The sequence below is a fragment of the Anopheles darlingi genome, chromosome X (genome assembly GCF_943734745.1).
Source record: "Anopheles darlingi chromosome X, idAnoDarlMG_H_01, whole genome shotgun sequence".
Lineage (NCBI taxonomy): Eukaryota > Metazoa > Arthropoda > Insecta > Diptera > Culicidae > Anopheles > Anopheles darlingi.
Window position 1 is genome coordinate 1,073,978 of NC_064873.1, and position 25,006 is coordinate 1,098,983.

At 50.6% G+C, this 25,006-nt stretch overlaps 7 protein-coding genes across 9 annotated transcripts in view; 4 read left to right on the plus strand and 3 right to left on the minus strand.

Moving 5' to 3' along the window:
- The window catches only part of LOC125949776 (chloride intracellular channel exc-4), a 221,450-nt gene that overhangs the window by 75,024 nt on the left and 121,420 nt on the right, over positions 1-25,006 (plus strand). The window contains exon 1 of one of the 2 annotated variants that reach the window (XM_049677116.1): positions 21,995-22,010. The exons of the other annotated variant lie outside the window; for it this stretch is intronic. The gene's annotated coding sequence lies outside the window, so the exon portion shown is untranslated. Of the gene's footprint in view, positions 1-21,994; positions 22,011-25,006 lie in introns of those variants that run through there. 2 annotated transcript variants of the gene reach the window in all.
- Positions 188-2,356, minus strand: LOC125949822 (protein ILRUN). Of its 2 annotated transcripts, none has more exons than XM_049677219.1 (7): positions 2,199-2,356; positions 1,968-2,084; positions 1,801-1,903; positions 1,591-1,710; positions 1,260-1,504; positions 1,113-1,168; positions 188-954 (listed from the first exon to the last, which is right to left on the minus strand). In XM_049677219.1, the coding sequence occupies exons 2-7, from the start codon at positions 2,032-2,034 to the stop codon at positions 832-834; spliced, it is 714 nt and encodes a 237-aa protein (XP_049533176.1). In that variant the 5' UTR covers positions 2,035-2,084; positions 2,199-2,356; the 3' UTR covers positions 188-831. The 2 variants fall into 2 exon arrangements, with proteins under 2 accessions (XP_049533176.1, XP_049533186.1); XM_049677229.1 differs by having other exon boundaries at positions 2,171-2,356.
- Positions 2,968-6,124, plus strand: LOC125949801 (ras-related protein Rab-40C). Its single transcript, XM_049677161.1, has 3 exons — positions 2,968-3,237; positions 3,324-3,496; positions 3,735-6,124. Exons 2-3 carry the CDS (start codon positions 3,370-3,372, stop codon positions 4,394-4,396), a joined length of 789 nt encoding a protein of 262 aa, XP_049533118.1. The 5' UTR covers positions 2,968-3,237; positions 3,324-3,369; the 3' UTR covers positions 4,397-6,124.
- LOC125949602 (ubiquitin carboxyl-terminal hydrolase MINDY-3 homolog) lies at positions 6,440-10,321 on the plus strand. Its single transcript, XM_049676771.1, has 5 exons — positions 6,440-7,049; positions 7,275-7,408; positions 7,534-8,146; positions 8,237-8,534; positions 8,626-10,321. The coding sequence occupies exons 1-5, from the start codon at positions 6,806-6,808 to the stop codon at positions 8,930-8,932; spliced, it is 1,596 nt and encodes a 531-aa protein (XP_049532728.1). The 5' UTR covers positions 6,440-6,805; the 3' UTR covers positions 8,933-10,321.
- Positions 10,563-14,969, minus strand: LOC125949289 (uncharacterized). The gene is made up of 6 exons (XM_049676200.1): positions 14,673-14,969; positions 14,454-14,605; positions 13,299-14,370; positions 13,091-13,242; positions 12,810-13,026; positions 10,563-12,704 (listed from the first exon to the last, which is right to left on the minus strand). Exons 1-6 carry the CDS (start codon positions 14,967-14,969, stop codon positions 10,686-10,688), a joined length of 3,909 nt encoding a protein of 1,302 aa, XP_049532157.1. The 3' UTR covers positions 10,563-10,685.
- Positions 16,571-18,658, plus strand: LOC125952083 (uncharacterized). The gene is made up of 2 exons (XM_049681389.1): positions 16,571-17,524; positions 17,597-18,658. Exons 1-2 carry the CDS (start codon positions 16,571-16,573, stop codon positions 18,656-18,658), a joined length of 2,016 nt encoding a protein of 671 aa, XP_049537346.1.
- Positions 18,655-20,498, minus strand: LOC125949701 (nuclear transcription factor Y subunit gamma-like). The gene is made up of 2 exons (XM_049677002.1): positions 19,577-20,498; positions 18,655-19,496 (listed from the first exon to the last, which is right to left on the minus strand). The coding sequence occupies exons 1-2, from the start codon at positions 20,375-20,377 to the stop codon at positions 19,104-19,106; spliced, it is 1,194 nt and encodes a 397-aa protein (XP_049532959.1). The 5' UTR covers positions 20,378-20,498; the 3' UTR covers positions 18,655-19,103.

Below are 25,006 nucleotides of genomic sequence, written 5' to 3' on the forward strand. Positions count from 1 at the left end.
GTTTAAATAATACATGCTATTGCGTGAGCAATGGTTTCTTTTCATGCTAAAACCTGTAACACCACGCGAAACATCTATGTATACGATTGCTGCAAATTTGGATAGCCATAGACCTCAAGCAGGTTTTCGGATTGGAATAGGTTGTGCTCCTGGTTTATCCATTTCCATTTCCAATTCTGTTCCATGCGTCTCTTATGCTTGTTGCTAAGAACAGTTCATTTTACATTTTTATTTCTTTTGTAATTTATAAGAGTTTTTTTGGCATGCTTGCATTGCAATGCAATGCAAGGTGAGCCTAGGACCTAGACTCTAGGTACATCGATACGGTACGGAATTGTAATGCACTGCTGTGGATTCCCTAACGCGTTTCGTAACTAACAAAGTCTTTTTCTGTACTAGTTAACGACTCATTCTCTCTCATGTACTAGTCAACGACAAATCTCGTTTGGCTCGTTTTCTAAGAAAACAGTGAGCTATATTAACCTAGTTTCAATCAGTCACTACCCCCGGATAAGTAGCTAATTCAGTTTCAAAGCTTGACACCATTGGTATTGGTCTCACCGCGCAAGGGTCACTCGCGCACGAAAGTAGCATGCGCAATCGGAGGCACATTTTGGCAAGCTACTGTATTTCAGTTCAATTCCTGGTTAGCGGGAGAAACAAATGTCGGTGTTAATATATTTTTAATGAACAAATACGTCAAATTTATTCAAAAAGTCAAAAAGAAGGAGATGGATGTGAAATGGAAATTGAGAGAAAATTAAGTATTTTCTCCTTCTTCTGCATTGATTATAGTTGCTCTAATGAAAATGAATAAGAAAGTTCCACCGTCTAATCCCACATATCTACGTCGTCGATAGTATCACCATCTTCGACAGTGACCTCATCTGCGATGGTACCACCGTCTTCAATAGTGCCTATATTATTAGCACCGACTGCACCTCCGCTGCTCGCCTGCAAAAGAGAATGAACATTAGTTTCTAGAAATAACATTTAGCTATTGACACATTAAACATATTAGCTTGAACAATGCAGAAATTAGGATGCCCGAGTGACCATCTACTTTAATTATCGAACTGTTTCTAATAGCAATTGAGAAGCTCTAAGCTTACCTGAGTTAATGTCATTGTTCCTGTTTTAGAAACTTCCATAGTGATTGATATCGTTTCTGAGGAGGAGAGGGGTCGAAAGCAACAGAATATAGAAAAGAATGGTTTTAGAATCCAACATGGCAATTTAAATGTTTCCCATTATATTACCTCCAAACTCGAAGCCGTTCGGTGTATACATAGCCCAATTGGTCACGTATACTCCTTCGTCACTCGGGCTAACCGCGCGTACTGTTACAATAGCAGTGTCGTTGCTTGAAATTGAAGGCACGAAGATTTTGTTGTTCCGGGCGCTTGTCGATTGCGGCATGTTTGTTGAGGCCTTTAGAGCTATATAAGTTCCCTGAATCCATTGTATATCACCGCTATTTTGTACCAAGAACTTCAGCTGATATCTGTCGCATGAAAAATGAATATTGGTGCCATTCGATAATACATAATCAAAATGAATCGGGACTAAAATCATAAAACAAAAGCTCACTCTGTATTCGGCATTATTTTTTCGCCTTTTCCGATTGTCATGTCGTTCAAGAATTTCATCGATGGTATTCCGGGCTGCCCCAGGGTGTCAAAGTAACACCCTACCGCGGCTTGGAGATTCCTGTATAGTAAAAAGATGAGGTTAGGGGCAGTCGTACCAGTAAAGAGATAGTTGACCACTTGCGGCATTTGACTTTGCTGTGAAGCATACCAATTCGACATCTCTAGAAAGAATGTAGCCGTTTCCTGATTCATATTGGCTCCAATGGCCTGGAATTGCCTGATTAGTTCATCCTTGTCGGTTGTTACCAGAGCTGTAACGATTGCAAACCGTTGTAAATAAGCGAAATCTTCAATCAACCCGTAGCAGCAACTTACAACTAAATGGAGCTAGCAGTTGAAGCAGCTCCGCTTCGACTGGATCCTCGTTGTCGTCTTGGTCCATTTAAGCGAGCAGTACCGAAAGTTTCACTAAATCTGAATGTGATGCACAGGCTGATGAAATCGCAAACGTGTGGCTCGTTCGAGCCGAAAAAATTGTGTATCGTTACTATGATCGCGACAGCGTCTCAGTTTTGTACCATGGGCAACGACGATGCCGGAATTTACCTTCTGAACAAGAGGGACGATTTCACAGTGATGTAGACGCTAGCGGCGTACCTCAGTCTTCTGTTTTAAAATGACTACAGACATTTACAACAATTAATTACCCTAAAATATCTAGAAACTAGAGCGGTATTTTTTGTTCCACTCGGTGAACGTTTGTTTTTGGCGGAAACCAAGGTGTCTTAAATAATCAGATATTCGCGACTGTTAGAAAGAAGGATGAACAGAGATGACACTTGAGGGTAATGGTTGTAATTTAAACTTTATTTTTTTATTTTCTATGCTATACTGTTAACATAACTGACTTTAACTATTTTTACGACATCTTTGTATTTTTTTTACAATATATGAAGAGTGCAACCAAGATTGGGAAAATATTTTAGCAATAAAACTCCATATGTTTACCTCTTTTGCCCACGGAATACGAATAATCGTTCACATCGTTGTATAGGGGTTGTTCACATCGGCGGTTCCAGCGGTAAACTTGCTGGTGGTAGTGCAAGGCCTCAGTCGGGTTTTTGCCTGATATTTGAGTTTTTGTTTCAATATTAAGGGTGCAGGATGATGTTGCAGTTATTAAGCAACAGAATAATGGGAAAATAGTTTAGAAATTTCAGTAATAGCATCGCCGTTTTGAGCCGTATACGGGTCTTATGCGGCAGTCACACTCTTGTTTGAGGCTGTACAGTGAATCCCGGCGACTCTTATGGGGCTTATAAACGACCTTTACGGCCCATCCGTTCTCCAATGCGACAGCGGGGTTGTACGGTCGTAGTGTAAAATGTAAAAGGTAATGTCGTCCGTGTTTTCGCTTATTTGTGAAGTGTTTACCAATATTCGATAAGATACGCGCTCTGGCGAATTCAGGGCAAATTCTAGTATGCCCGGTCAATCGAGTGGAAAGCGGACCCATCGGCGGTGAAATTATCGGCGCCTTTCTGCTCTGGCCGTGTGGTTTGTTGCAAATCAGTCGAGGATGGATTTTAGATGCATGGGAGATGAGAAGTGACAGGCAGCTGCCTATCGAACATATGTTGCAGAGGTACGGTTTTTGCAGATGCTGCATTAAATGGCAACGGTTGGACGAGTTTGTTAAAGTGGATGGCATTTCTTTCTTTCATCCTGCAGAGAGGATCCGGAATATTGGCATACGATTTAATTTCTTCGAATTAACATGGCGAAAGAGTATGATTATTTGCTGAAAGTTCTTTTGGTGGGTGACAGCGATGTCGGTAAACAAGAGATACTTTCTGGATTGGACGACGGGTCTACGGAAAGTCCCTTTTGCAGTGGAAGCGGAAGTAAGTGATCGGTTTGTGGCGTCAAGATCGGAAAACAAATGGTTTGCGGACGAGAAATACGTTTGCTTATCTGAATCGTTTTTATGTGTGAAAAATGTTGGTAAAACACTGCGGTGCACGCAATAGATTGTATGCACCCGGAAGACAACAAAGTGAATGAATGACGATTATCTTGGTTTGTTGTTATGATAGAGCCAACAGCAGACTGAACTTAATTTTTTTCTTCTCTCTGTCGCAGCGGCGCACAAAACAACAACCATTTTGCTGGACGGCAAACGCGTTAAGCTGCAAATCTGGGATACGTCTGGGCAAGGTAGATTTTGTACGATCATTCGTTCGTATTCGCGCGGCGCTCAAGGCATCATACTGGTGTATGATATTACCAACAAATGGAGCTTCGACGGACTAAATCGGTGGCTGAAGGAGGTTGAGGAGCATGCACCGGGCGTCCCGAAGGTGCTGGTCGGCAATCGGCTACATTTAGCATTCAAGCGACAAGTGGCGGCCAAGCAGGCCGAGCTGTACGCCTCAAGGAACAAGATGGCCTGCTTCGAGATATCGCCGCTGTGTGATTTCAACATACGCGAATCATTTTGCGAACTCGCTAGAATGGCTCTGCACCGGAACGGCATGGAACGCATCTGGCGATCAAACAAAGTATTATCGCTACAGGAGCTGTGCTGTCGAAGCATCTGCAGGCGAACGAATGTATATACTATAGATAGTCTTCCCTTACCACCGTCAGTTAAACTGTATCTCAGATCGTACGCGTTAACATCATCTCAATGTTTGAACACGGTACTAAATAACTCGGCATCCATAGCTAAGAATCTCAAATGTAAAACGGCTACGTCGTACCATTTGAAGCACAATGTGAAAAATGGGTGCATAATTTCCTGATTAGCACAGGACAACCTATCCAATTCATTTGTCAATGCCTACTGTCTGATTTCGCACACCATCAGTCCTTTTACTACGTTCAACAGAATTTTGGTGTACATAACATACCTTCTCGCGGTAACGACGAGAACAAACAGGTTTTGTAGGTTCATAAGCTTTTCTTCTCTCTTTGGATATGTTTAACGCGTAAAAAGTCATGATGTTTTCCAAATACTAAACCCAAATATGTGTGTATGCCGTGGCCTAATTATACTGTTTTTCATTAGGGATTTCGTATTTAAGCATTAAGAACGAATGAACCAAATACTAATACTAATATGTACTACCGTTGCTGCTAACATATGGCAGCAGTTGAGATGCGCGGTTTGCAAGCGTGTATGTAAAAATGCGGTGTGTAAATAGAGTAAGGTTTAAGAAGAATCACAGGAGTAAAACGAGAAAGCTTGCAAAGCTACTCTGTAATCGACAGGTGGTTAATGATGGTTTAGTTTTGTAGTAGCATAAGTCGTTTTCGCGAGAGGAAACAAATATCGCTGAGCAGTCAGCAATTAGGGAGGAACGTTTTCAAAGGCAATTTAAATGAATAACCAACTAACCTGAGTTTACAAACTGAATGGAAACTAAGACAGATCAAAAACCACCACCTCAAAGTGCAGATTTTAAGAACTCGCGAAGCGAAACGTTTGCATTTTATTCACAAAATAGGATGTCAGTTTGGTTTTACTATATCCTGTCACAAAATCACACTCAACGTACTGACTAATGATATTGGGGCGGTAATTGCCTTGCATAAGTATCACCCAATGTACACCCGTACCCTGATTTTAGCATTGAAAAACATGGGAAGAATTTCTAATTATAATATTTCCATACTTTCCATGTACCTCGATGGATTGCGCAATGAAAAGTAGCGCTTTTCAATCAATGTTTTGGCAAAGCGCTTTGAATATGTCCATTTTAGAATCGTCGGACTTACAATGTATTTTCTAACCGATAAGTCGTCATTGAGTCATTTGAGTGGCTGTTTCGTGCGCGATAGGGTTTAGAGAACGTATTTAAGAACTCCTAGGCAATTTTTTTTTGGTACGGAACACTTTTCCCATAAGATGTAACCTAAAACCAGATTTATGATCGCCTGGTTACAGGACAGGTTAAGGATGATTTTGGTCCTGGCAGTTTCTGGAGTTGTCTAGTGACTAGCTGTTTATTGATTTTCTGAAGGGTGAAACTGAGACGCTCTGAATCTGTGATGTTTTTTACCAGTTCAGACATGTCAACTGCTCCTAGTTTAGCCCAAAAATGCAAAATAGTGTTACTTAAACAGGATAAAATACGATAGTTACATAAAACGCTCAACCAGCAGAGCATAGATACATCGATGCTCGGTAGATGATTAAATATCCAGAATAGGAGTGCTTATGTTCTCACAGTTCTGAGTTCTGAGAGTTCAGAGATGGATTTGAATGATGGATTAGTGATGTTCGATGGAATCGGTCAGCCTCTTCCTGTTTTAGGTAAAAAAAAAACAAGGTCCCATTATCCTTCATTATCATTATCCAGTCGTCTGTCGTTATTCTAACATTGGCCACCGTACACAAGGTAAAGTACGATTGTGGTGTTACAAATAAAAGCTATTCATCCTTGTACACGTAAATTAAGCACTAATCTACGATCAATCTTTGCTGATCATCCATTTGATGATAATAAAATAATAATCGAAAATAAATTTGTACATATTGATCCTGGTTATTAAAATCCAATGTCGAACTATTTCTGAATCGCTTTAAAATGATAAATTGGGTGAGTAATTAGATGCGAGTGGAGTCGAATCGAATGTTTTATTTTCAAGAAATATTAATGAAACATAGTGACTATCGTTTCACCGGAATAAGAATTGCTGTAGCCATCGGCATGTAGCCATCGCTTAAAACTCCACTGAATCGTAAGGTATAAACAGGAAAGCAACAAAACAAAAAGAAAACAAGAACTCATGTTGTCTGCTTCATTCGTGCAAGACGCTTTCTCGCTCGCTCGTGATGATCTAAATGCATCATCCTGGCTATAGAAGCGAAGCATAGGAAGGGAAGGAGGACAGGAGGAAGGGCGCTGTTCGTCATGCCCGCCGAGTAAGCAACGAGACATGCATGTTGTTTTCCGTCGACGCAAACCTGGTGCTGCCCTCTTTTGATTCCGGCCAATTTCCACCAAGGCTGGCTGCTGCGGTTATCCGAAGCTAGTGCTCCAGTGTGCGGCTGTCTTGCACGGGCAGTGTCCTACTGTATCCCGGAAAACGGTTCGCGGAGAACACGAATCGTTGTCCCGAGAGGGCCTGCTGCCAGTGCGATCTCAGTGCCAAAGCAACAACAACAACAACAACAGCAGCAGCAGCAGCAGTAGCAGCAGCACCAGATGGGGGAACCTTCGGCAGCGCCATCAGATGCTGGTCTTGCTGGCTCCCGCCTAGTGCAAGACGATCAGGAAGCCCCAGGATCATCGAGCTCTATCAACACTAACCGCTTCACCGGTAACGGCGGTAGCGGTGGCGATGGTAGCGATGGTGCTATCGATTCCGTCAAAACCATATCGAAGGATCTGTTCAACCTGCTCTGGGGCAACAAAGTGAAGTACGATGTGTTTCGAAGATGGCAGCAAGGTAAGCTTACGCCAGCTGACGCAGGTGGTCCCGAGCAAGGTCGAGCCGCAAGAGAGACCAGACATGCACGGGATGTTCCCGTTCCTGTTCTTCCAGTACCACCCGTTGCATGCCTGCCAACGGGATTAACCACTTGAAATGCTATGTGGAGCTCACGATAGTTAATCATTTTATTCCACTCCCTCCTCCCCTCCCGCACTCCCACTCCTACCACCGAATGGTCAGGTTTTGCTTTCAGCGAGTACGAACCGTCTGCCTTGGTGCAGCGTGATGGTGGACCATGTTGTGTAATAGCGCCAGTGCAGGCGTATCTACTGAAGACGCTGCTGATGGAAACACCGGGACACAGTTTCAACGATGTATGGTGATGCTTTTTTTTGCCATTGGTGCCGCTTTACGAGCGCATCACCGGCGCTGTGTTGGCATCGTCAAGTAAACAAGGCTCTGCTGATTGTTTTCTAACTATGATTCTCTTACCGTGTAGCTAACGGCCGACAAATGCAAAACGCTGCTGATACAGGCGGTGTGCCAGATCCTGATGAAGTGCAAATCTGATGTGTACCGTGTTGTTAGTCTACGCAGTGATAGCGCCAACAAGCCATTGCAGATGACGACAACGACGCCCGACGGACCGGTGATGCGGCAGGCGGGCAGCGACGTGCCTGATGCTCTCGGTGGCCACGCACTGAAAGAGGCACAGGAATCCCGTTGTTCCCCGACGACCGTTGACGATGATCCGGCGGCACTCGAGGGTGCAGCCAGCCTGTTAGCGACACATTACTATCGCAGCACCCTCTGGACGCCGGATGCGTTCCATGGCCGCATCGGGTATCGCGAGCTCGAGCACATTGATGACGTGCAGCGTTTCTACACGCAGAACTTCCACATTCTGACCAACGAGTGCGGCGTGCTATTGCTACTGTACACGATCCTGCAGACGAAGGGGCTGGACAGCATACTGTCGGAGATGTCGGACACATCGGAGCCGCTCATTCACGACACGTACGGCTGCGGCAGCCAGGCACTGATCAACCTAATGTTGACTGGTCGCGCCGTACCGCACGTCTGGGATAACGATCAGGATGTTGGTGGCATGAGTAAGTGTGTGGGGTGGTTCGACTCGTGAGCTGCAGCACGGCCAATCGTTTAGGTCTACCGATTTACCCCCTGACTACTCTCCTCTGCAGCACTTCGAGGTATCAACCAGCAGTCCGACATTGGCTTCATCACCGTGATGGAGCAGTTGCAGTACTGCACCGTTGGTTTTTTCTACAAAAATCCAAAGAACCCGGTCTGGGTGATGGGCAGCGATACCCACCTGACGGTGCTGTTCAGCAGCGAGAAGCGGCTCGTGTCACCGGAAACGCCGGCTGAGGTCGCGCGCCGTGTCTTTCGCCAGTTCGACGCGGACGGTAGCAATTTCATCCCCAGCACGATGCTCCAGGATCTAATGTGTACGCTCGAGCTAGTCAGCGAACCGGAATAGTAAGTCGTACCGATGGCCAGGACCACTGCATTGTTGCCACTTCGACCCCTTTTTCACCTTCGCCCTTCTCTCCCTTTTTCACTTTAACAGTGTTGACCTGATGCGCAGTCGGTTGGATCCGGAAAACCTAGGCATTATCCTATTGAACGCGTTTCTGAACGAGTTTTTCCCGAGTGAAAAGAAATCTATGCCGGACACGTTCGATCTGTTGCACTACAACGGCATCCCAAACTCGAACATCAACAATCGTGTGCTGTACAACAAAGGCCAGGCAGTGCTGTTGGAGAGTGACGTGCGTATGTACAATCCATCCGACCCGATGCTGACGTGCCTGCAGACGAAGTGGCCCAACATTGAGGTGAACTGGAACGGTAACCGCACACCGTCGCTCAACTGACTCTCACACCCGAGTGCGCCTCTCTGCTGTGCCCCCCGCGCATCTCGTGCGCCTCGTGCTGGTCGCAAACTGAACCACCCGGGTGCTAGGGCCGGTTGGCCACGAGTTCATGAGTTGCTGAGCCCGCATCACGGCTCAGTCCGCCTTGCGCTGTTATTGTAGTTAGCTTTGCCTGTACCTCCAACCACCTTCCCCTCCACCTTCTCCCCCTCCCGCTGCATTCCTGCATCCGTGCCCTTCCAGCACCCGTTCTGTTGAAAGCGACTCCTTCGAAGTCAGCGCACCAGTCGCCAGCGGTTCTTTGCTGAGTGGTTCTTTGCGAGTCGGGGTCGAATATAAAGCCAACGAGCCGGAGCGATCCGTAGTCGGAGTGTTTGGCTGCTGATATCAGATTAGCAGTCATTCAGCCAGCACAGTGCTGTTGGAGCAGTCAGTGGAAACGTAACGGAGCAGTTGAATAATCCTTATACTTCGTACGTTGGACGCAAAGATTACGCGCGATGCGAGTGCATGAAACGATACAGCAAACCATTTAGTTAAAGTATGCATAAAACTAAGTGGTTAGTCATGGGAAGGTTGTCTCAATAGCGCGGCAATTAAGTGCGCCGCTAAGATTGAATTGGTCCGATTTCCGTTTGTTTAATTTCTGTTTGTGAATGTTGCATGTATCAGTGGGGCAGAATTTTTAATCATGTACTACGTAGCCTTTTTGTTTTTTAATTGGCAAGATGTTGCACAGCACAGCGCAGCTGTTTCCAAAGACTCCTCTCCCTGTAGTATTGTTAACAAGACTGGTGAAAATTGATTGTGCTTTTTTTTTAAACATATATGAGAACGGGCGAGCCGTTTGTTTAAATTGATCATGCTTACGATCGGTTGAATGGGTAATGGTTCTTCAAAGGCATTCGCAAATGTGCCGGATGGGTGTAGGTCAAGCAGAAGGTAGCTATTAACTCCGCTCAAACCTTAACCGATTGAGTCGGGTTCGATTTAAATTTACTTTTAATGGAAGCCAATTAGTGTGATGCCCCTCTAGCGTTAGCTCTTCTTGTATTGGCCGACTATCAAACACCTTTAGAGATGGGTCCTTCGATACACGATAACTCAACGAACTAAGTAATTGTTTGGGCGATTTGGTTTGTTGGTCCAAGAAGCAGCCGAAGGAAGCAAAGGAATGATTAGGAAGTCGCTGCTACTACCATTTTTATAAGGTTTTATTTTTTAAATTTTATTTAATCTAATCCATGTATTATGTCTTAACGTCAATAGCAAATGAGTATCTGTATCAATACCTCCTTCACTCTTTCTCTCTCTCTCTCCTTACCCCCGCACTATCCTATTCACCTTTGCAACACTACTACAAGCGAATAAAGAAGAAAATAAAGAAAATTCCGTTTTCTATCGACTACCACCGATGAATAATCGTATCTGAGGCGTTGATTCTGCCTTGGTTGGGTTTAAACACATTATCATCGATAATTATATTTGAAGATACGTCAAGCATTGAACGGCAGCTGTGACTTTCAAGAATCTGAATAGGTGCATTGCAATATTCAAAGTGTGCTATCAAATTATTCGTTTTTATTACTCTCGACACAGCATAGAAGTAGAACATGTAGCAGTAACATGTAGTAGAAATTGGAAAATGGTATAGCTCACGTTGAGTCGGCTGATGGAAGCTTGCACTAACTGGTGCATACGTTAACGAGAGTACTAGTATATTAAGAACTAGTAACGGAAGTGTCAAGTGTGTCTACTCTTCGGTTGTGTCCTGATCCAGTAGCTTGTTGATGTTCATGATGTTCCTGGTGCTCCAAGGTTCGAGCGGGTCTGGTGGTGACGAGGCGTTCCGCTCGGCATCGGGCGCTCGGCTTCCATCGTCGTCACCCCTAGTGGCGGCACCGCCGCTGCCGCTACCACCGGTACGCTGGCGCGTGGAAACGCCGGCTCCCACTATAGGAGCCGACTTCATGCGTTTGTCCTGCTTGCCGATGCCATTGCCACCACTGGTGCTCTCATTTGAGGTGTCGGGAGAGATTTTGTTGTGCTTGCCGCGCGCCAACCCATGCTGCTGCTGTTGGGGGTGATGGGTGCCATGATGTGCACCCGTTTTGCGCCCCTTGCCGGCCGTATGCCGGCTCGAGCTTTCACTGGAGTTCACGTGCCCATGGCCCCGGTGGTGGTCCCGGTCGGAGGACGATCGGCTGCGCTGATGAAACTGTTCCATTCGACGGTGCAGCTCTTCCACCGTTACCGCATCCTCGTTGTCCTCGTTTGCACCGTCCGTCGGACCAGCATGCTGGTGGTACGGCGAGCTGCTGCTGGTACACGCGGGTGCACGGGATCCATCCATCAGCAGCAGCAACGGTGCATCACCACTCGCAGTACCACCCACACAACCGGTCAGTGACGGTGAGTGATCGAGCTGCGCCTTATCCTCCCAGGCGATCATGAACAGCGGATGCTGATCGGTTTTGCGCTTGCGCGAGGTACTGCGCGAAACGGCCGACTTGGCGCGCCGGATCAGCGAAATCTTACCGAGCACCGGCTTCTCGCCCGCCTCACTGTCCGTATCCTCGAGCGCCTCGAGCGTTTTGAGGAACTCGCGCTCCTTCACCGGATCGACGACGTCCTTCGGGTTCTGGAACAGCGTTAGCTGGCCTAGATTCTGTTGCTGCTGCGACGGTTGTTGGTGCTGCTGCTGCTGCTGTTGCTGTGACGCCCCGGTGGCCATGGTGGTAGCCGGTGTGGTCGGTCTGGTAGTACTGCACGAGCCAGGGCCGGCCATCGCAGCCGCCACAGCCGGCATCTGACTCACGTCGACCTCGTGCACGTGGTCGAGCGTGGAGGCGTCGATGGCGAGCGTTTTCACGTTCAGCGCATAGTTCTCGTCTACCGATGCCGAGTCGGAGATCATGACCAGCTCGCGCAACGGATCCTTGTAGTGTTTTCCTTCCCACCCCGGATCATCCAGGGCGCCCGGTGCACTGGCTACCGAGTGCCGCTTGACCAGGGCAGGCGTGACAGCGGCTGAGGCCGATGCCGGTAGTGCCACCACCGTGGCAGGTTTCGTTACCGCTGCCGTCGTCGTCGTTGTTGTCGTTGTCGTCATCATTGTTGTCGTCCCCAGGGGCCGTGCCAACGGCGTCGCTCCCTGTCCCATCATGGGGCCTACCAGTAAGGGCGCCGGCGTCACCTCCGTGCTCACCATCACGATGTCCTGCGTGAACGACATCACGTCGATGGCGGCCGTGATGGCGAACGGATCGGACAGATCGTCAGCCTCCGCTCCCGCCCGTCGCTTCTTCTTCGCGATCTTGGCGGGCGACGTGATGGACGAGCGGCCCCACATGATCCGGCGCAGCTCTTCCCCCGTCATGCCACGCTTCTTCAGCTCGTTCAGCGTCACCCGCAGCACGCTCTTCCAGTTGCTGACCGCACCCTTGCGCTGCCGAGCCCGCGTCTTGCTCTTGCTCTTGATCACCATTACGCCGCGCGTTTCGTACCGCGGATCATCCGATGGGCCCAGCCCGATCGAGTACTCCTCCAGGTAGCGTTTCGCATCGTCCTGCGTGACCGCCCGTTCCAGATTGACCACGATCTTGGCCCACTGCTTCATGCCCTCCTTCTCGGCCTGCTCGATAACGTACGCATACGTATTGCCCATCATAGCGATCAACATGTTGAGCAGCAGGATCGGCACAAAGATCATGAAGATCACGAACACCGTCTTCGCCAGGTTCGGGTAGGTGGTCAGGTTGAGATCGGCATACTGTCGTCCGTCGGTAGCAAAAACGAAATGCAAATGCAAATGTTAGTGGTTCCTGAATTTGCTGATCAAGCGGCATGTGGTGCCCCCCCCCCCCCCACCACTCACGTCGTAGTCACCGAGCGTGGTCTGGAAGAGTGCCATCCAGGTGCCGAAGTAGCTCCCGAACGGTGAGTCTTCCGCGTTCGGGTGGCCCTTGTAGAGGAAGTAGAACGCCTGGGAGAAGCCAAACAGCACGATCATGTAGATGATACCGAACGTGAACATATCACCGGTGATCATGGAGAAGATCATCGTCACAAAGGGTCCGGTCAGTCCGATAGCGCTGTGGGAAGAAAGCAGAAGTGCCGGACCGTATGAATTGAACGGGATCCGGTTTGCGTGCTTACCCGGCAAAGAACATAAGCAGAAACCAGCTGCCCGGTACGGCGAACAGCAGGATTGCCTCCTCGGTTTCCGTGTCACCCATCATGCGCAGCGGGATGCACGCCAGGATGAGGATGTTCGAGATGAGAAAGATCGCCTTGGCCGGTGCTTGACCCTGTGCGATTGTTTTTTTTAGCATAGGCAGCGGAATGGTGGGAATGCGCGACTTACCAGCGACTTCAGGAAGGAGAAGAAACCTTGGTTCTTGATTTCATCGCCCTGCTGCAGCACAACGTAGCTCAGCACACCCATCACGGTGGCCACCTCGAAGCCGTACCGGATCCAGGTGGTTAAGTCGATCTCGGCATCCGCACCGGACAGTTCCGCAGATCCAGCGCCTGTATCGGCCCCGTCGGCACCACCCGAACCGGACGACGATCCATCCCCATCGTCACCGTCCCCCCCGTCGCCATCGCCATCATCGTCGTCGAACACGCGAACCGGGCGCAGATAGACCGAGCAGGACAGACAGAACAGATGGATGGCGAGGATGAGCAGCCGCTTGATGAACTGGTTGCGGGCGAACGTTTTCCACTTCTCGTCCAGCAGCCGCTCGACAATGCCACCGTCCAGCATGTTCAGGTGCTCCTCCTTCGTGCCGTTCAGGATGATGAAGAGGGCCGAGTTCCAGTTGGTGCTACCGTCCGGCATGAGCGTATCGAGCGCGTTCAGCGGGTAACCGGAGCAGGTGATGTTACTGTACCGCCAGAACTCACGCGCCGACAGCTCCAGCATCTCGCGGAACACCTCGTCACGGCCGAGGCGACAGGCGAGGGTAAGCGGGGTCAGGCCGGCCCCATTCACGATCCCATTCTTGCACGGTAGCTTCGGGTGGCGCAGGGCGTACCCGAACATGTCCAGCTTATCGCAGACGACCACCATGTGCAGGATCATGTTACCGAAGGTGTCCTGGGCGTTCGGGTCGGCCCCGCACTCGAGCAGCAGATTGTAGACGGACTCGTTGGCGCAGCAGGCGGCCCACGCGAGCGGATACTCGCCCAGGTACGCCAGCCCCTCGTAATCGGTCGTCTTTGCCGGTCGCAGTCCCTGCTGGTCGCGGGGCAGAAAGAAGCGACCGGTCGCGCGCTGCGACACGTCCGCCCCGGCATCGATCAGATCGCCGACCAGCTCGTTGTTGCTGTAGGCGATCGCCAGGTGGAGCGCACTGGCGCCCAGATACTCCTCGCCCTCCATCACATCGATGGCCTGCTCCGGAAATACGCGCAACAAGATACGGGCGAGCCTGTGGAGGGGAACGACCAAAAAGCACACACCAGCGGTTAAAGAGGTACTAGGCCAGGGGCTGCTGCTGCTGCTGCTGCTCACTTCGTATGTATCTTAGTGTCGCAGATGATGAGCACATGCAGGAGGCTTTCGCCCAGCAAACCACGGTACTGCATCTGCCAACAGGCCTTATGGTCCTCCCATTTGCCCAGCGGGTCGTGTGGCGATAGTGAGGCTTCGATCGGGATGATTACCTGCCAAAAAAACGATGTACTATTACTACTACTACTACTGCTACTGCTAATACATGCAATGGCGTACTTCGTGGTTGTCCATGTACTTCCACCGTAGGTACTCGGCCCGGTTGATGATCTGGCCGCGACCCTTGCTGTACATGAACACGCCGAACTGCTCGCGGATTAGCTGCTCCACCGCCTTCTGGCCGCCGATCTGGAACGCATCGATCAGGTCGCCGCCGCGCTTATAGTTCGCCATCTTGTACAGCAGACATTGGTTCGAGGCCGAGGCCGACTGCGAGATCACCTGGTCCAGGATCGCACCACCCTGGGGCGTCTTGCGCTTCTTGCGGCAGTACCGCAGCAGATCGAAGTGCACCATTATCGAGACGATCGAGGTGCACGTACTTCTTCTTGCACATACACACACACACGCGCGCCCGCACAGCAAGGATCTAGAACGCAACTGCTGCTGCTGCTGCTGCCGAACTCCTGGCCTGGCCTAGCTTTACATAACAAACACGACTTACGACTGCGGAGGATTTCTGCTGCTGCTGCTGCTGCTGCTGCTGTTGTTAGGCCCCGAACCCATCGGCAAATCGGTATCGATCAAACTGCAAACCACTTGTGCTCCACTTGTGCATTACCTACCTCTCTCTGCTGTAGTCTCCTAGGGAAACGTCACCTTTTCAACAATCAACACGATGACACGACCATGCTGGTGGCTGATACTCGATGTATCTTCAATGACTGCATTAACTTATTGATTGTTCTGTCCGGTTTTTTAAGGCAGCCGAAACCGTCGCGACCCCGGCCCCGGGTGCTATTTGCAGCAGAGCGAATTCGTATTCAATTTCGGAATGATTTTATCGTGCAAACTTTACTTTGGGCTTTAGGTTTGACTATCTTGGTTGGTTTTATTCGCATCGCATCGCATTAACGTTCGGTTGCGGATGGTTCATACAGATATTGCTGAACTTGTTACCTACCTTACTGTACTGTACACTCCCCCCCCCCCCCCCCCGCCCACTAAGTTGCCTGCCAACACCCTATACTAGCAGACAGCTTACGATAATATTTCTTTTAATTCTATACATTTCCCCTAGACCTGCCACTGGTGCATGCGTCTAATTCATTGCTAAGGCCGTAGGTATTACAAACGGGGGTTGACTGTATTTCACTCCGACAGCCAGCACATATTTTTACATTCCTAAAACAGCGTCAGCAACTCTTTACAAATTTACAAAAAGAAAGATGTAGCATTCTTAAAAATATACGCAAGTACGTGTCTCACCATCACGCCTGTTAGCCCCGTCCTGTTTCTTATACAACATAATATGTTTGGATGATTTTATGTTGCTAGATGACATTCCTGCGATTTCTAAACCTAAACAAACCTTTTCGGTTTTTTTCAATCATTTTCATCCTTTTCAATAATTTTACTAAGTGCCCGGTATTATACACACAGTTTCTTCTTCTAGGATCAACCTTAACTTGGCTAAAGCGGGGGTATAGGAAGTCATGGTCGAGCGTAGAGTTTAGGGTAATTACATTTTTGATTATGAAGGTCATACTCGATATGTAATCAAAATGCTCGATTAGAGCAACTGCAAACAACAACAAAAAAAAACTCTCACACACACAGAATGCAACCACATCGTTTTAATCTCGATCTCGGAGCACTTTGTGCAGATAACCATCAGCTGGAGCCGCAGTCCTAATCATCACTTCGCCCCGGGTTTATAAAGAAGAAAGTATTAGCGCACTAGCGGCTAGTGTCGTGACATAATTCATCCCGAGCACGATCACAGTATCAAAGGCTCGCAAGGGGAACGCGACCACAGCAAGCAGAAGTAGTACAACAGTGATCCAAACTGGTGGTCCCAGATGCACGCCGTCCGTTGGCTCCGGCTACTGGTGCTAGTGGCGGTTGTTTGTGCTAGGTATCACTGCTGTAAGGCCAGCAGTAGCAATGGGAACGACATGGAGGCCCTGATCGCGCTAGTGCAGCGATTTGCGGCAACTGCCGCGCCGGATCGGCTGCTGGTACACGCAACGATCGAAATTCTTCGGCTACACTACACCACCCGCAACAACAACCAGCTATACTTTGCCTGGGACGTATCGGACCCCAAGCTGCGCTTCCGCCAGATCGACATGATCGATCGGTTGCTGCGGCACCTCGATAACCGCCTCGGTTTACTCCTCGAAACCGGTGGCGCCGGTTTCACGGACGAGATGCACAAAACCGAATGGGATACGGCGGAGGAGGAGGAGGATCCGGATGCACCGGGTCATGGCAAGGGCCAGGCGGTTGAGTCTCGGTTGCGGCTGCAGCAGCAGCAGCAGCTGAAGCAACGTACCCACAGTCTATTCGTGGTGGACGATATTGCCGCATTTCAGCGCGTCAGCCAGGCGCTCGGTCGGCGGTCGGGCATGTTCGACCAGTCCGGCTACTACACGGTCGTAGTGACGGATCCGTCAGGGCACGGACACGAATCGGCCACGAGCACCATCCTGACCACACTGTGGGCGCACTACATAGTGAACGTGGTGGTATTGGTGGCGGCCAGTGGTAGCAATGCCACGAGCACCCCCCTCTACACCTACTTCCCGTACGGTGAGCGGCACTGCGAGCAGGTCCGGCCCATCCTCTGGAATGTCTTCGATTTAGCCACCGGTGGCTTCGTGCACCGCAAACGCTCGCTCTTTCCACCGAAGCTGCACAACTTCTTCGGCTGCCAGTTGTCGGTCGCTAGCTTCAGTCTGTACCCATTCATCATACCGAAGGGTGCACAGCTGGAAGGCATGGAGGGGTCGGTGCTGCGCACGTTAGCCCAACGTCTCAGCTTTCGCCCACGCGTCATCATGGCCGATCCACCGGAATGGGGCATACCGGGCCCACTGCCTGAGAATGCCACCGGAGCCGCTGGAATGGTAAGGTGTGACGACTGACTCCCCGGAAGGAGTACCAGCTAGGATACAAATCCCTATCCCCTTCGGTTACAGGTGCGACGCAAGGAGGTAAACTTCACGATCGGCTACTGGGCCACGACCAAGCGCCGGAACCGCTTCATGGCGAACAGCTTCTCCTACTACACGTCCCAGATCGTGCTGGCCGTACCGCCGGGTCGATCGTACGGTTCACTTGAGAAGCTACGCTTCCCATTCCAGCCGCCTACCTGGGCGCTCGTGGTAGGCTCGCTGTTGGTCGGTACCGGCGTCATATGCGGTGCGAATCGCAGTGCTTCACCCACCGTTCGCAGGCTGCTGTACGGTCGTGCCGATCCCGGCAGCAACGGTACCGTCTTGCTGGGCCTCATAGGTATCTTCCTCGGTGGGACGCTCACCCGCACAACGCCACCGGTCGGCTGTGGCCGTATACTTGTACTACTCTGGCTTTCCGCCTGCTTAGTCCTGCGTAACGCCTACACCAGCTCGATGTACAACTTTTTGAAGACCCCACGGAACGCCACCACACCCGACACGCTCAATGAGCTGCTGGCCGCGAACTACCGGTTGTATATGTACCGCAACTATAGCTTCATCTTCGATGCGTTCCCGCAGGTGCGCCAGCATTGTCGGCTCGTGACGGCCGGCCAGTTCCGTGGTACGCTCGTGCACGAGCTGCAGCAACCCGGTGCCCGGCTTGCCGTTCTGCTACCGATCGAAACGCTCACCTATCTGAACCGTAACCTGAGCCGCGATGGTCAGCTGCTCCGGATCGGAAAGCAGCGGGTGTATGTGCCGCAGCTAGCCCTCTACTGCCCGCAGGCATCGCCCCTCATCCGCCCGTTCAATCACGAGCTCGAGCATTACACAGCCAGCGGCCTGATCAGCCGTTGGGCGGCCCAGTACCACCAGCTGCAGTTCCTGCTCGATCCATACGAAGCCCCTGCCCCCGACCAGCGGGTTTCGCTCACCAACATGAGCGGGTGCTTCGTGCTGCTGCTGGTTGGGTACGCGATAAGCACCGTTGTATACGTTGGCGAGCTGCGAAGGGCTACCAAGCTTCGTGCAGCAGAAAAGCGAATCCGCGTCAAATCAAAGAAAACATTACAAAACCAATAGCTACATCTCAACCGCTTCGGTATTATTCTTCGCTAGTACCGCTTCGGTATATTATTCTCAGTACCCACCCCCCCGTATGACAAAATGTATGCACACCCGGTTGCATATTGTTTTTGTTTACCAGGCACGCAATTGTTCTGGCGACGGGTCTGTTATCGTTAGCAGATCCGGTTGCATATACCTTCGGTCAATGGCAGAGTAAAAACTATGCAAATAAGTTGAGATGTACGTATTGGGTTATTTTTGCCAAGAAAAGATTCCATATCTTTTCTGTGACCTGGTAAGGATTTGTTGTTAGGCTACATTTGTATGTGTAGTGAGCAAGGTGATCCGGAACGCTCCAAAGAGATTACGCGAGGTTTACGGATCGTGTGGCACAGGGTTTACGGATACTCCTAAAAAATTATCTTACTAGAGCCATACCGGACGATTGGGGACGTACTTTCTAATCTCGTTGCTGTTGCTGTTGTTGCTGCTGCTGCTGGAATTGTTGCAGTTGACTCGCACTGAAGTACATGCAGCCTGGTGGCGTATGTATGAAGGTAGGTGTTTGTAGGGCGGCAGCAGCGGGAAGGAATATCGGCTGTACGCTCGCGGTCCCGGTTGCACCAGTCGCACCTGCCATGGGCACCGCCGTCCGAATAAAATTCAGCTGGTTCTGTGGTATAGTGATCGGTATCTGCGTGATCTCGCCCGTAGGCGTAAGGAAATGTTGAACGAGCTGCAATGGCTGGTTAATAGTTGGTATGGTGGCTGCCGTGCTGGTAGTGCTGCCACTGCTGCTGCCACTGCTACCAGCCACTGCACTCGTGTTCAGGAAACTGATTGCCTGCAGACCCTAAAATATAATCAAATCAACGATATTAGATACTTTTCGTTGGCCAGGTGGCCTGGAGCGAAGGAAAAAAAGGGGCACACCTGCAAAGGTTTTTGCTGCTTTGAGGTTTGTTGAAGATTCGCCTGCTTGAGCTGCACGATCGTGTTTGCTGTGTTTGCTGGGAATGCTGCAGCTGAGGCGGTTGCGGTGGTGATCGTTTTCGGAGCCGCCGTTGTGCTCGTCACTGAATTTAAGCCTATCACCGCTGGCATGGCCACAGCCTTCACCGGTGTCGCTGCAACACTCCCCACAGTGACCACTTGCTGCTGCTGCTGCGATTGTTGCTCCTGGTTTGCTTCCTGGTGTTGCTCCTGGTTCTGGTGTTCAGGCTGCTGCTCTTGCTGTTGGGTGAGTACTTGCTGATGCTGCTGGGCAAGCTGAAGATAGTACTGTACGTTCTCGATGCCACCGCTGGGGCTTACGCGCACGTCATAACTACGCTTCGTCAGCTTGATCTCTTCCCGTGGTACGATATCGATCAGAAAATCAAACTGATCGTACTTGGTGATGGCCATCGCGATGTCACTTCTCTGCAGCGTCCGGCGCTTGTTTTGTTCGGTGTGTAGCCAAGCGCGCAGCGTCAGCTCGTGGATGAAGATTTCGATCGCCTTGGCGAACAGCAGCGGCGCATCGGACGAGATCATCTTCACGTCTTCGTCCAGCTTCATGATCTTCTTGATGCGGGCCAGGGGCAGCAGCTGGTTGCCCGGTTCCACTTGCCGTAGCTGCTGCATCTCACGCGTTACGGTTGGCCAGAAGTTTTGGATTTTGCGCTGCGATTCACTCAACTTCTCCTTGTTGCCCGGTGGCGCGCTCTCGCTGTGGGAAGGTGCTCCTTCCATCGAAGGGCTGCCGAGTGCCGTACGGATACGGCGCAGGGGCGGGGGGCGACACCGTCCACAAATTATCCTGATGGTTCGTCCTGATGATGCGAGGGGCACACAACATCCGCCACTAAACAACAACTTCTCAACATCGGTTTCCGGCTGAACGTTTTCTGACTGAACGTTTTACGACTGAACGTTTTCTGACAATGGTAAGTCGAAAAAATCTTGTTTACATTCAGAACCCGACAGGGAACGCTCCGAATTGCGCTTCCTGCTTACACTCACATACAGATGGCGTTGCCAGTAGCACGGTTGGGTTTGGGTCTTGGGTGTGAAGCGTTTGTTGCTGACCGGAACGCTTGCCGTGCCGTGCCGCATCGAAACGCGTTATCCTAGGAATAAAACAAACAAAGGTGCACAGCAGCTCAAGTCTTCTGCCTTTTATCTAGCTCAACCTGTTCACCCGGAGCTCTTGAATGCAAATACTGTAACCTAAATTGATAGAAAAGCAGAGTAGTAGATGGAGAAAAATACAAAAATCATTTATTCGTATGATCGATACAACGGACGTTTGATGGAAACGTTTTTGTTCGAACTCGATTTGGATAGTTTCTGTTTATCGCTAAGAGATTCGCAACAAAGCAAAAGACTCAAATCACGGAGCAGTCGTCGCAGTAGAATGATGTCCATCGTGGTGGCAGCAAAAAAGGCAGCAAAGGGCGGTGTGTGACTTATTAAAGGGTGTATTTGGATGGTGCGTTGCTGAGATCACCACCCGTAAGGGCAGCATCCAATCACAGCCATCCTAGACAGTGCGCATGGATGCTGTGTACGGGCGCGACAAAACAGGCGTGGCCTTCGGCATCGGCATCATCATGCCCATATATGGTCTGCCCATCACGAAGCGATGTAGAAGGCGATAGCCGTATGATTCCTTATCATCAGACACTTTTATCGGGGACACGTGCTGGTCCTGGTCTCAAAATTGTTCGGCCACATCGACGCAGCGGCGGTTTTTTTTTTAACCCACTTTTGATGACTCCACTGAGGACGGCACTCGGCCGGTCCCCTCGGTAAGTGTCTCCCCAGCAGCCAAACCACTTCCAGCTACTCGCGGAGCTACCGTGGATCGATAGCTGTTGAGCTGTTCGTTTTCGAAATTTACCGTTTTGCCCTGGCACCACCACCATTAATCGCTCAGCTTCTCTCGCTTCTCCTCTCTCTCTCTATCTCTCTCTCTCTCTGTGTCTGTTGATTGAAAACCCCTTCGCCTTCAGTGGGGTCCATGCGCGCGCAGTCGCGCCGACACGCACATCCGATAAACGTGTCCGAGCGCGCACCAACAGTGCCTTCGCCAGGTAGCGGCCTCCCTATTCCGGAGAAAATGAGGTTATGTCGGTTTGGGATGGTGTAGATACGTACGTAGACGAGGGTGCGTAGTTACGAGTACACCAAGTAGGGAAACGTCGCCCAACTATGCACACACACACGCATGCGTTAGTAGGTGCGCCCCCGTCCCAAAATAAAACCCATCGAACGTATTTAAGGCGCCGATTTTAACGATGACAACCGGTTGGGGGTGTCTCGTCCGATTTGGGCGATTTCCACGGATTGAATTGGTGCCGCAGAGGTGTGCGTGTGTGTGTGCGTATGTGTTACACTTGGTATACGGGCTTTTGGGGTCTGATACGGGCACAAAGACAGAAAGAACGCACACGTGACGTCACCGTACGAGAGCCCTCTTCCCCATCTCCTCTTTTTTTTTTCTCTCTCTCTCTCTCTCTCTTTTTCTCTTTCTCTTTCTCTCTCTCTCTGTCGCTTGTTCTACCTAATCTCGTTACAACCCTCTTCGAGCTGCGCATTCAGCATCCAACCCTCACATTGTCCCCTCACGCCCGGACCATGCTGCCGGTTGAACGCGGGGCACTCGGTTCCATTCCCTCGATCCGCAGCCACAACACCTGCCATCGATCGTCCGCCACCACGAGGTCTCAGGATATAAACCAAACTGAAGCGAACGGAGAGCGCGCGCGTGTTCGTTTGTGAGAGCCAGAGAGAGAGAGAGAGAGAGAGAGAGAGAGAGAGAGAGAGAGAGGGAGCTCACCTGCGCACCATGGCTTCCGCTCTCATCCCGGTGGGGCGCCCTCATCCGTAACCGTATTGTAGCTGGTTTCCTTCTCCTCCTTCCATATGCGTTTTCATCCCCAGGTTTTACTTTTTTTTCAATTCCCATTTCAGCCCCATTTGCCCTTCCTCACCGCGAGCTTCATCCTTCACGGCCCCTCTTTAACACCCCCCCCCCCCCTCCTCCTCCTATCGTCTAATTATCCCTTGTTTTTTCCGTTTGGCTTTTTATTGCCGCACTTTTATTATAATATACATTCTTGCTGCCTTCCTCCCTCAGTCGCACTCCGTTTCGCTATTTTAGAAAAAACTTAACATTAACTAAATAACAAAACTCCCAAAACATCACCCCTAAAAATGGTTTTTTTCGTTTTTACTTACTCTTTCTCTTTATTCCTTATTTTAATCTCAACTACACAACTCAACTACAAAGAGCTTAGAAAATAAATAATACATAACAAACAATTCCAGAGTTGGAGCGCGACACTCGATCGGACCGGAGACGCTCGTTAAACGTAGCTAACGATCTCAAAAAGTCAAAAATCACTGACATTATTTTCACCAAAACGAAAAACAAAAAAAAAACCCTCCTTCCTGTCCAATAGTTCCTGTTAATTCCTCACGGTCTATGAGATAAACTCAAGTTGATTGTTCCTCTTAGCTTATGCCGTGGCTTAGCTCCCTTTAGCACAGGCCTCAAAACATCTCATCTCACCTCACCGCATCTCATCTCATCTCATCGGTGCGGCTGAAAACGGCAATAAGCAACGCATTTACTCGACCCGACCGATCGATCGAAGCACGAACTCCCTCAACACCTGTAGTCGGCTGCTGTTGTTGAAGCGGATGATGATGATGATGCTGATGACCGTGAGCGAGCACTATAGTAAGCAAGCGAAGCGCCAGGACAATGAGCGGCGAATGAGCGTCTCAACGCCGATCGCTTCTCTCGCTGCTCTGCTCATCTCGTTCCGCATTGCCACGAGAGCGAGAGAAAGAAAGAGAGAGAGAAAGAGAGAGGCGGAAGCGCGATCGAGAGTGACAGCTGGTGGATGCGTCACGGGGGTATTGGCACGTGCCGCCGCCAGGCGATCTGTTCAGCTGGCGCGATCGAGATCTCGACCAGCCAGCGACCAGCAGCCGCCAGGACCAGAGCAGACGATCAGCTGGCGGGCCCGCCGCGCGATGCAGCATCGCGCGCGCGCGCGCTCGCGCCCCTCAATTTATCCCCCGTCTGTGTGTGTGTGTGCAGCGAGCAGCAGCAGCAGCAGGTGCAGCAGTCATCACGACAGGTCCGTGTGCGTGCGTGCGAGCGAGAACGCGATCGGCGGCTGGATCTGCTCTCGTTTGCGATGAGTCGTGAGCCTCTGACTGCTGTTGTCTACCGTTGCTCCTTCTTCCATTCCATCATCCCATTCCATTCCTCCTTCTCCTCCTCCTCCTCCTCCTCCACGACCAGACGTTGTGACGTTGTTTTGCGCTTCGCAAGCTGCTGCTGCTGCTGCTTCACCTGTGCCGTCTTCTTGTGGTGATCGAGGTCAGTGATCGAAGGCAGCCACAGCATAAACGGGCCTGCTTGCTGATCCCGCGGATCCTCCGGTCAGCCAGCCAGCCAGCCAGCCAGCTGGTAACCGGCGTCGTGCGCGCGGTGCGCGCGCGCGCTCGCTCGCTCTCGATCCTTTTTTCCGTTTCGTTTCCGTTTACCTCGCACTTGATGACGAGATGAGCAGGCAGCTGTTTGCCGGCCGATTGGTCACATGGTCCAGCCAGCTGATTGCGGTGGCCACGATTTCCCGGTGCCATCCCGGCCATCATTTTAACCATCATTGTTTTTGTCGAGGATTTGTTTTATTTTTTTTTCCTTTGTTGGAAATTTGGAGAATTCCTTCGCCGACAGCATAATGTATGTGTGTGTGTGCGTGAGAGGCAGAAACAAGAGAAGAAAGCACGTCATGTGACCTCATTGATGGTCACCACTCATCGAATCGGGAGACCGAAAATGGTCCGGCTGCCAGCCACCCCCCTCCTCCCTCTGGATAACAAGCGGGGGGATGGGGTAGAAAGTTGGATCCAGCGAGTCACGGTAGCCCGATTGATGAACCGTTACCAGCGTCTCCCCCCCTCCTACCATGGCATCACTACTCATCATCCTCATCCGCCATGACAGACACTACAATTCGGGAACCGGCAGACGACGACGGCGACGGCGACGGCGACGGCGATGTGGACGTGGACGGCGCTCATCTGCGCGTGACACGGTAGCGCGTTGCCCATAAGTCCCCATTAGTCATTCCGATCGCCGCGAATCATCGAGCACGCAACGTGACACACACACACACACCCAGACATACACACACGATGCAGCCAATCGAAATCCTATCTGATTCCCTCCCAATTTCATTCCGGTGTTGCTGCTGCTGCTGCTGCTGCACAAACCCCACCACCCACCCAGGCCAGGTGCCACCCCTCAACTCCACTCACCCTGTCCCGCCCCGCCCTGCCCCCCACAAAACACGGTGA

Excerpts from the sequence above, each read along its gene's own strand:
- LOC125949701 (XM_049677002.1), bottom strand. The coding sequence starts at position 20,377 with ATGGAAGGAGCACCTTCCCACAGCGAGAGCGCGCCACCGGGCAACAAG. Across the intron at positions 19,497-19,576 it reads AGCAGCAAAAACCTTTGCAG|GGTCTGCAGGCAATCAGTTT; the intron begins GTGTGCCCCTTT and ends ATTATATTTTAG.
- LOC125949602 (XM_049676771.1), top strand. The coding sequence starts at position 6,806 with ATGGGGGAACCTTCGGCAGCGCCATCAGATGCTGGTCTTGCTGGCTCC. Across the intron at positions 7,050-7,274 it reads GTTTCGAAGATGGCAGCAAG|GTTTTGCTTTCAGCGAGTAC; the intron begins GTAAGCTTACGC and ends CCGAATGGTCAG. Across the intron at positions 8,535-8,625 it reads CTAGTCAGCGAACCGGAATA|TGTTGACCTGATGCGCAGTC; the intron begins GTAAGTCGTACC and ends TCACTTTAACAG.
- LOC125952083 (XM_049681389.1), top strand. The coding sequence starts at position 16,571 with ATGGAGGCCCTGATCGCGCTAGTGCAGCGATTTGCGGCAACTGCCGCG. Across the intron at positions 17,525-17,596 it reads CCACCGGAGCCGCTGGAATG|GTGCGACGCAAGGAGGTAAA; the intron begins GTAAGGTGTGAC and ends CTTCGGTTACAG.
- LOC125949289 (XM_049676200.1), bottom strand. The coding sequence starts at position 14,969 with ATGGTGCACTTCGATCTGCTGCGGTACTGCCGCAAGAAGCGCAAGACG. Across the intron at positions 13,243-13,298 it reads TCTCCTTCCTGAAGTCGCTG|GGTCAAGCACCGGCCAAGGC; the intron begins GTAAGTCGCGCA and ends ACAATCGCACAG. Across the intron at positions 13,027-13,090 it reads CTGCTTATGTTCTTTGCCGG|CGCTATCGGACTGACCGGAC; the intron begins GTAAGCACGCAA and ends TTCTTCCCACAG.
- LOC125949822 (XM_049677219.1), bottom strand. The coding sequence starts at position 2,034 with ATGGACCAAGACGACAACGAGGATCCAGTCGAAGCGGAGCTGCTTCAA. Across the intron at positions 1,169-1,259 it reads GAACGGCTTCGAGTTTGGAG|AAACGATATCAATCACTATG; the intron begins GTAATATAATGG and ends TCTCCTCCTCAG. Across the intron at positions 955-1,112 it reads GAACAATGACATTAACTCAG|GCGAGCAGCGGAGGTGCAGT; the intron begins GTAAGCTTAGAG and ends TCTCTTTTGCAG.
- LOC125949801 (XM_049677161.1), top strand. The coding sequence starts at position 3,370 with ATGGCGAAAGAGTATGATTATTTGCTGAAAGTTCTTTTGGTGGGTGAC. Across the intron at positions 3,497-3,734 it reads CTTTTGCAGTGGAAGCGGAA|CGGCGCACAAAACAACAACC; the intron begins GTAAGTGATCGG and ends TCTCTGTCGCAG.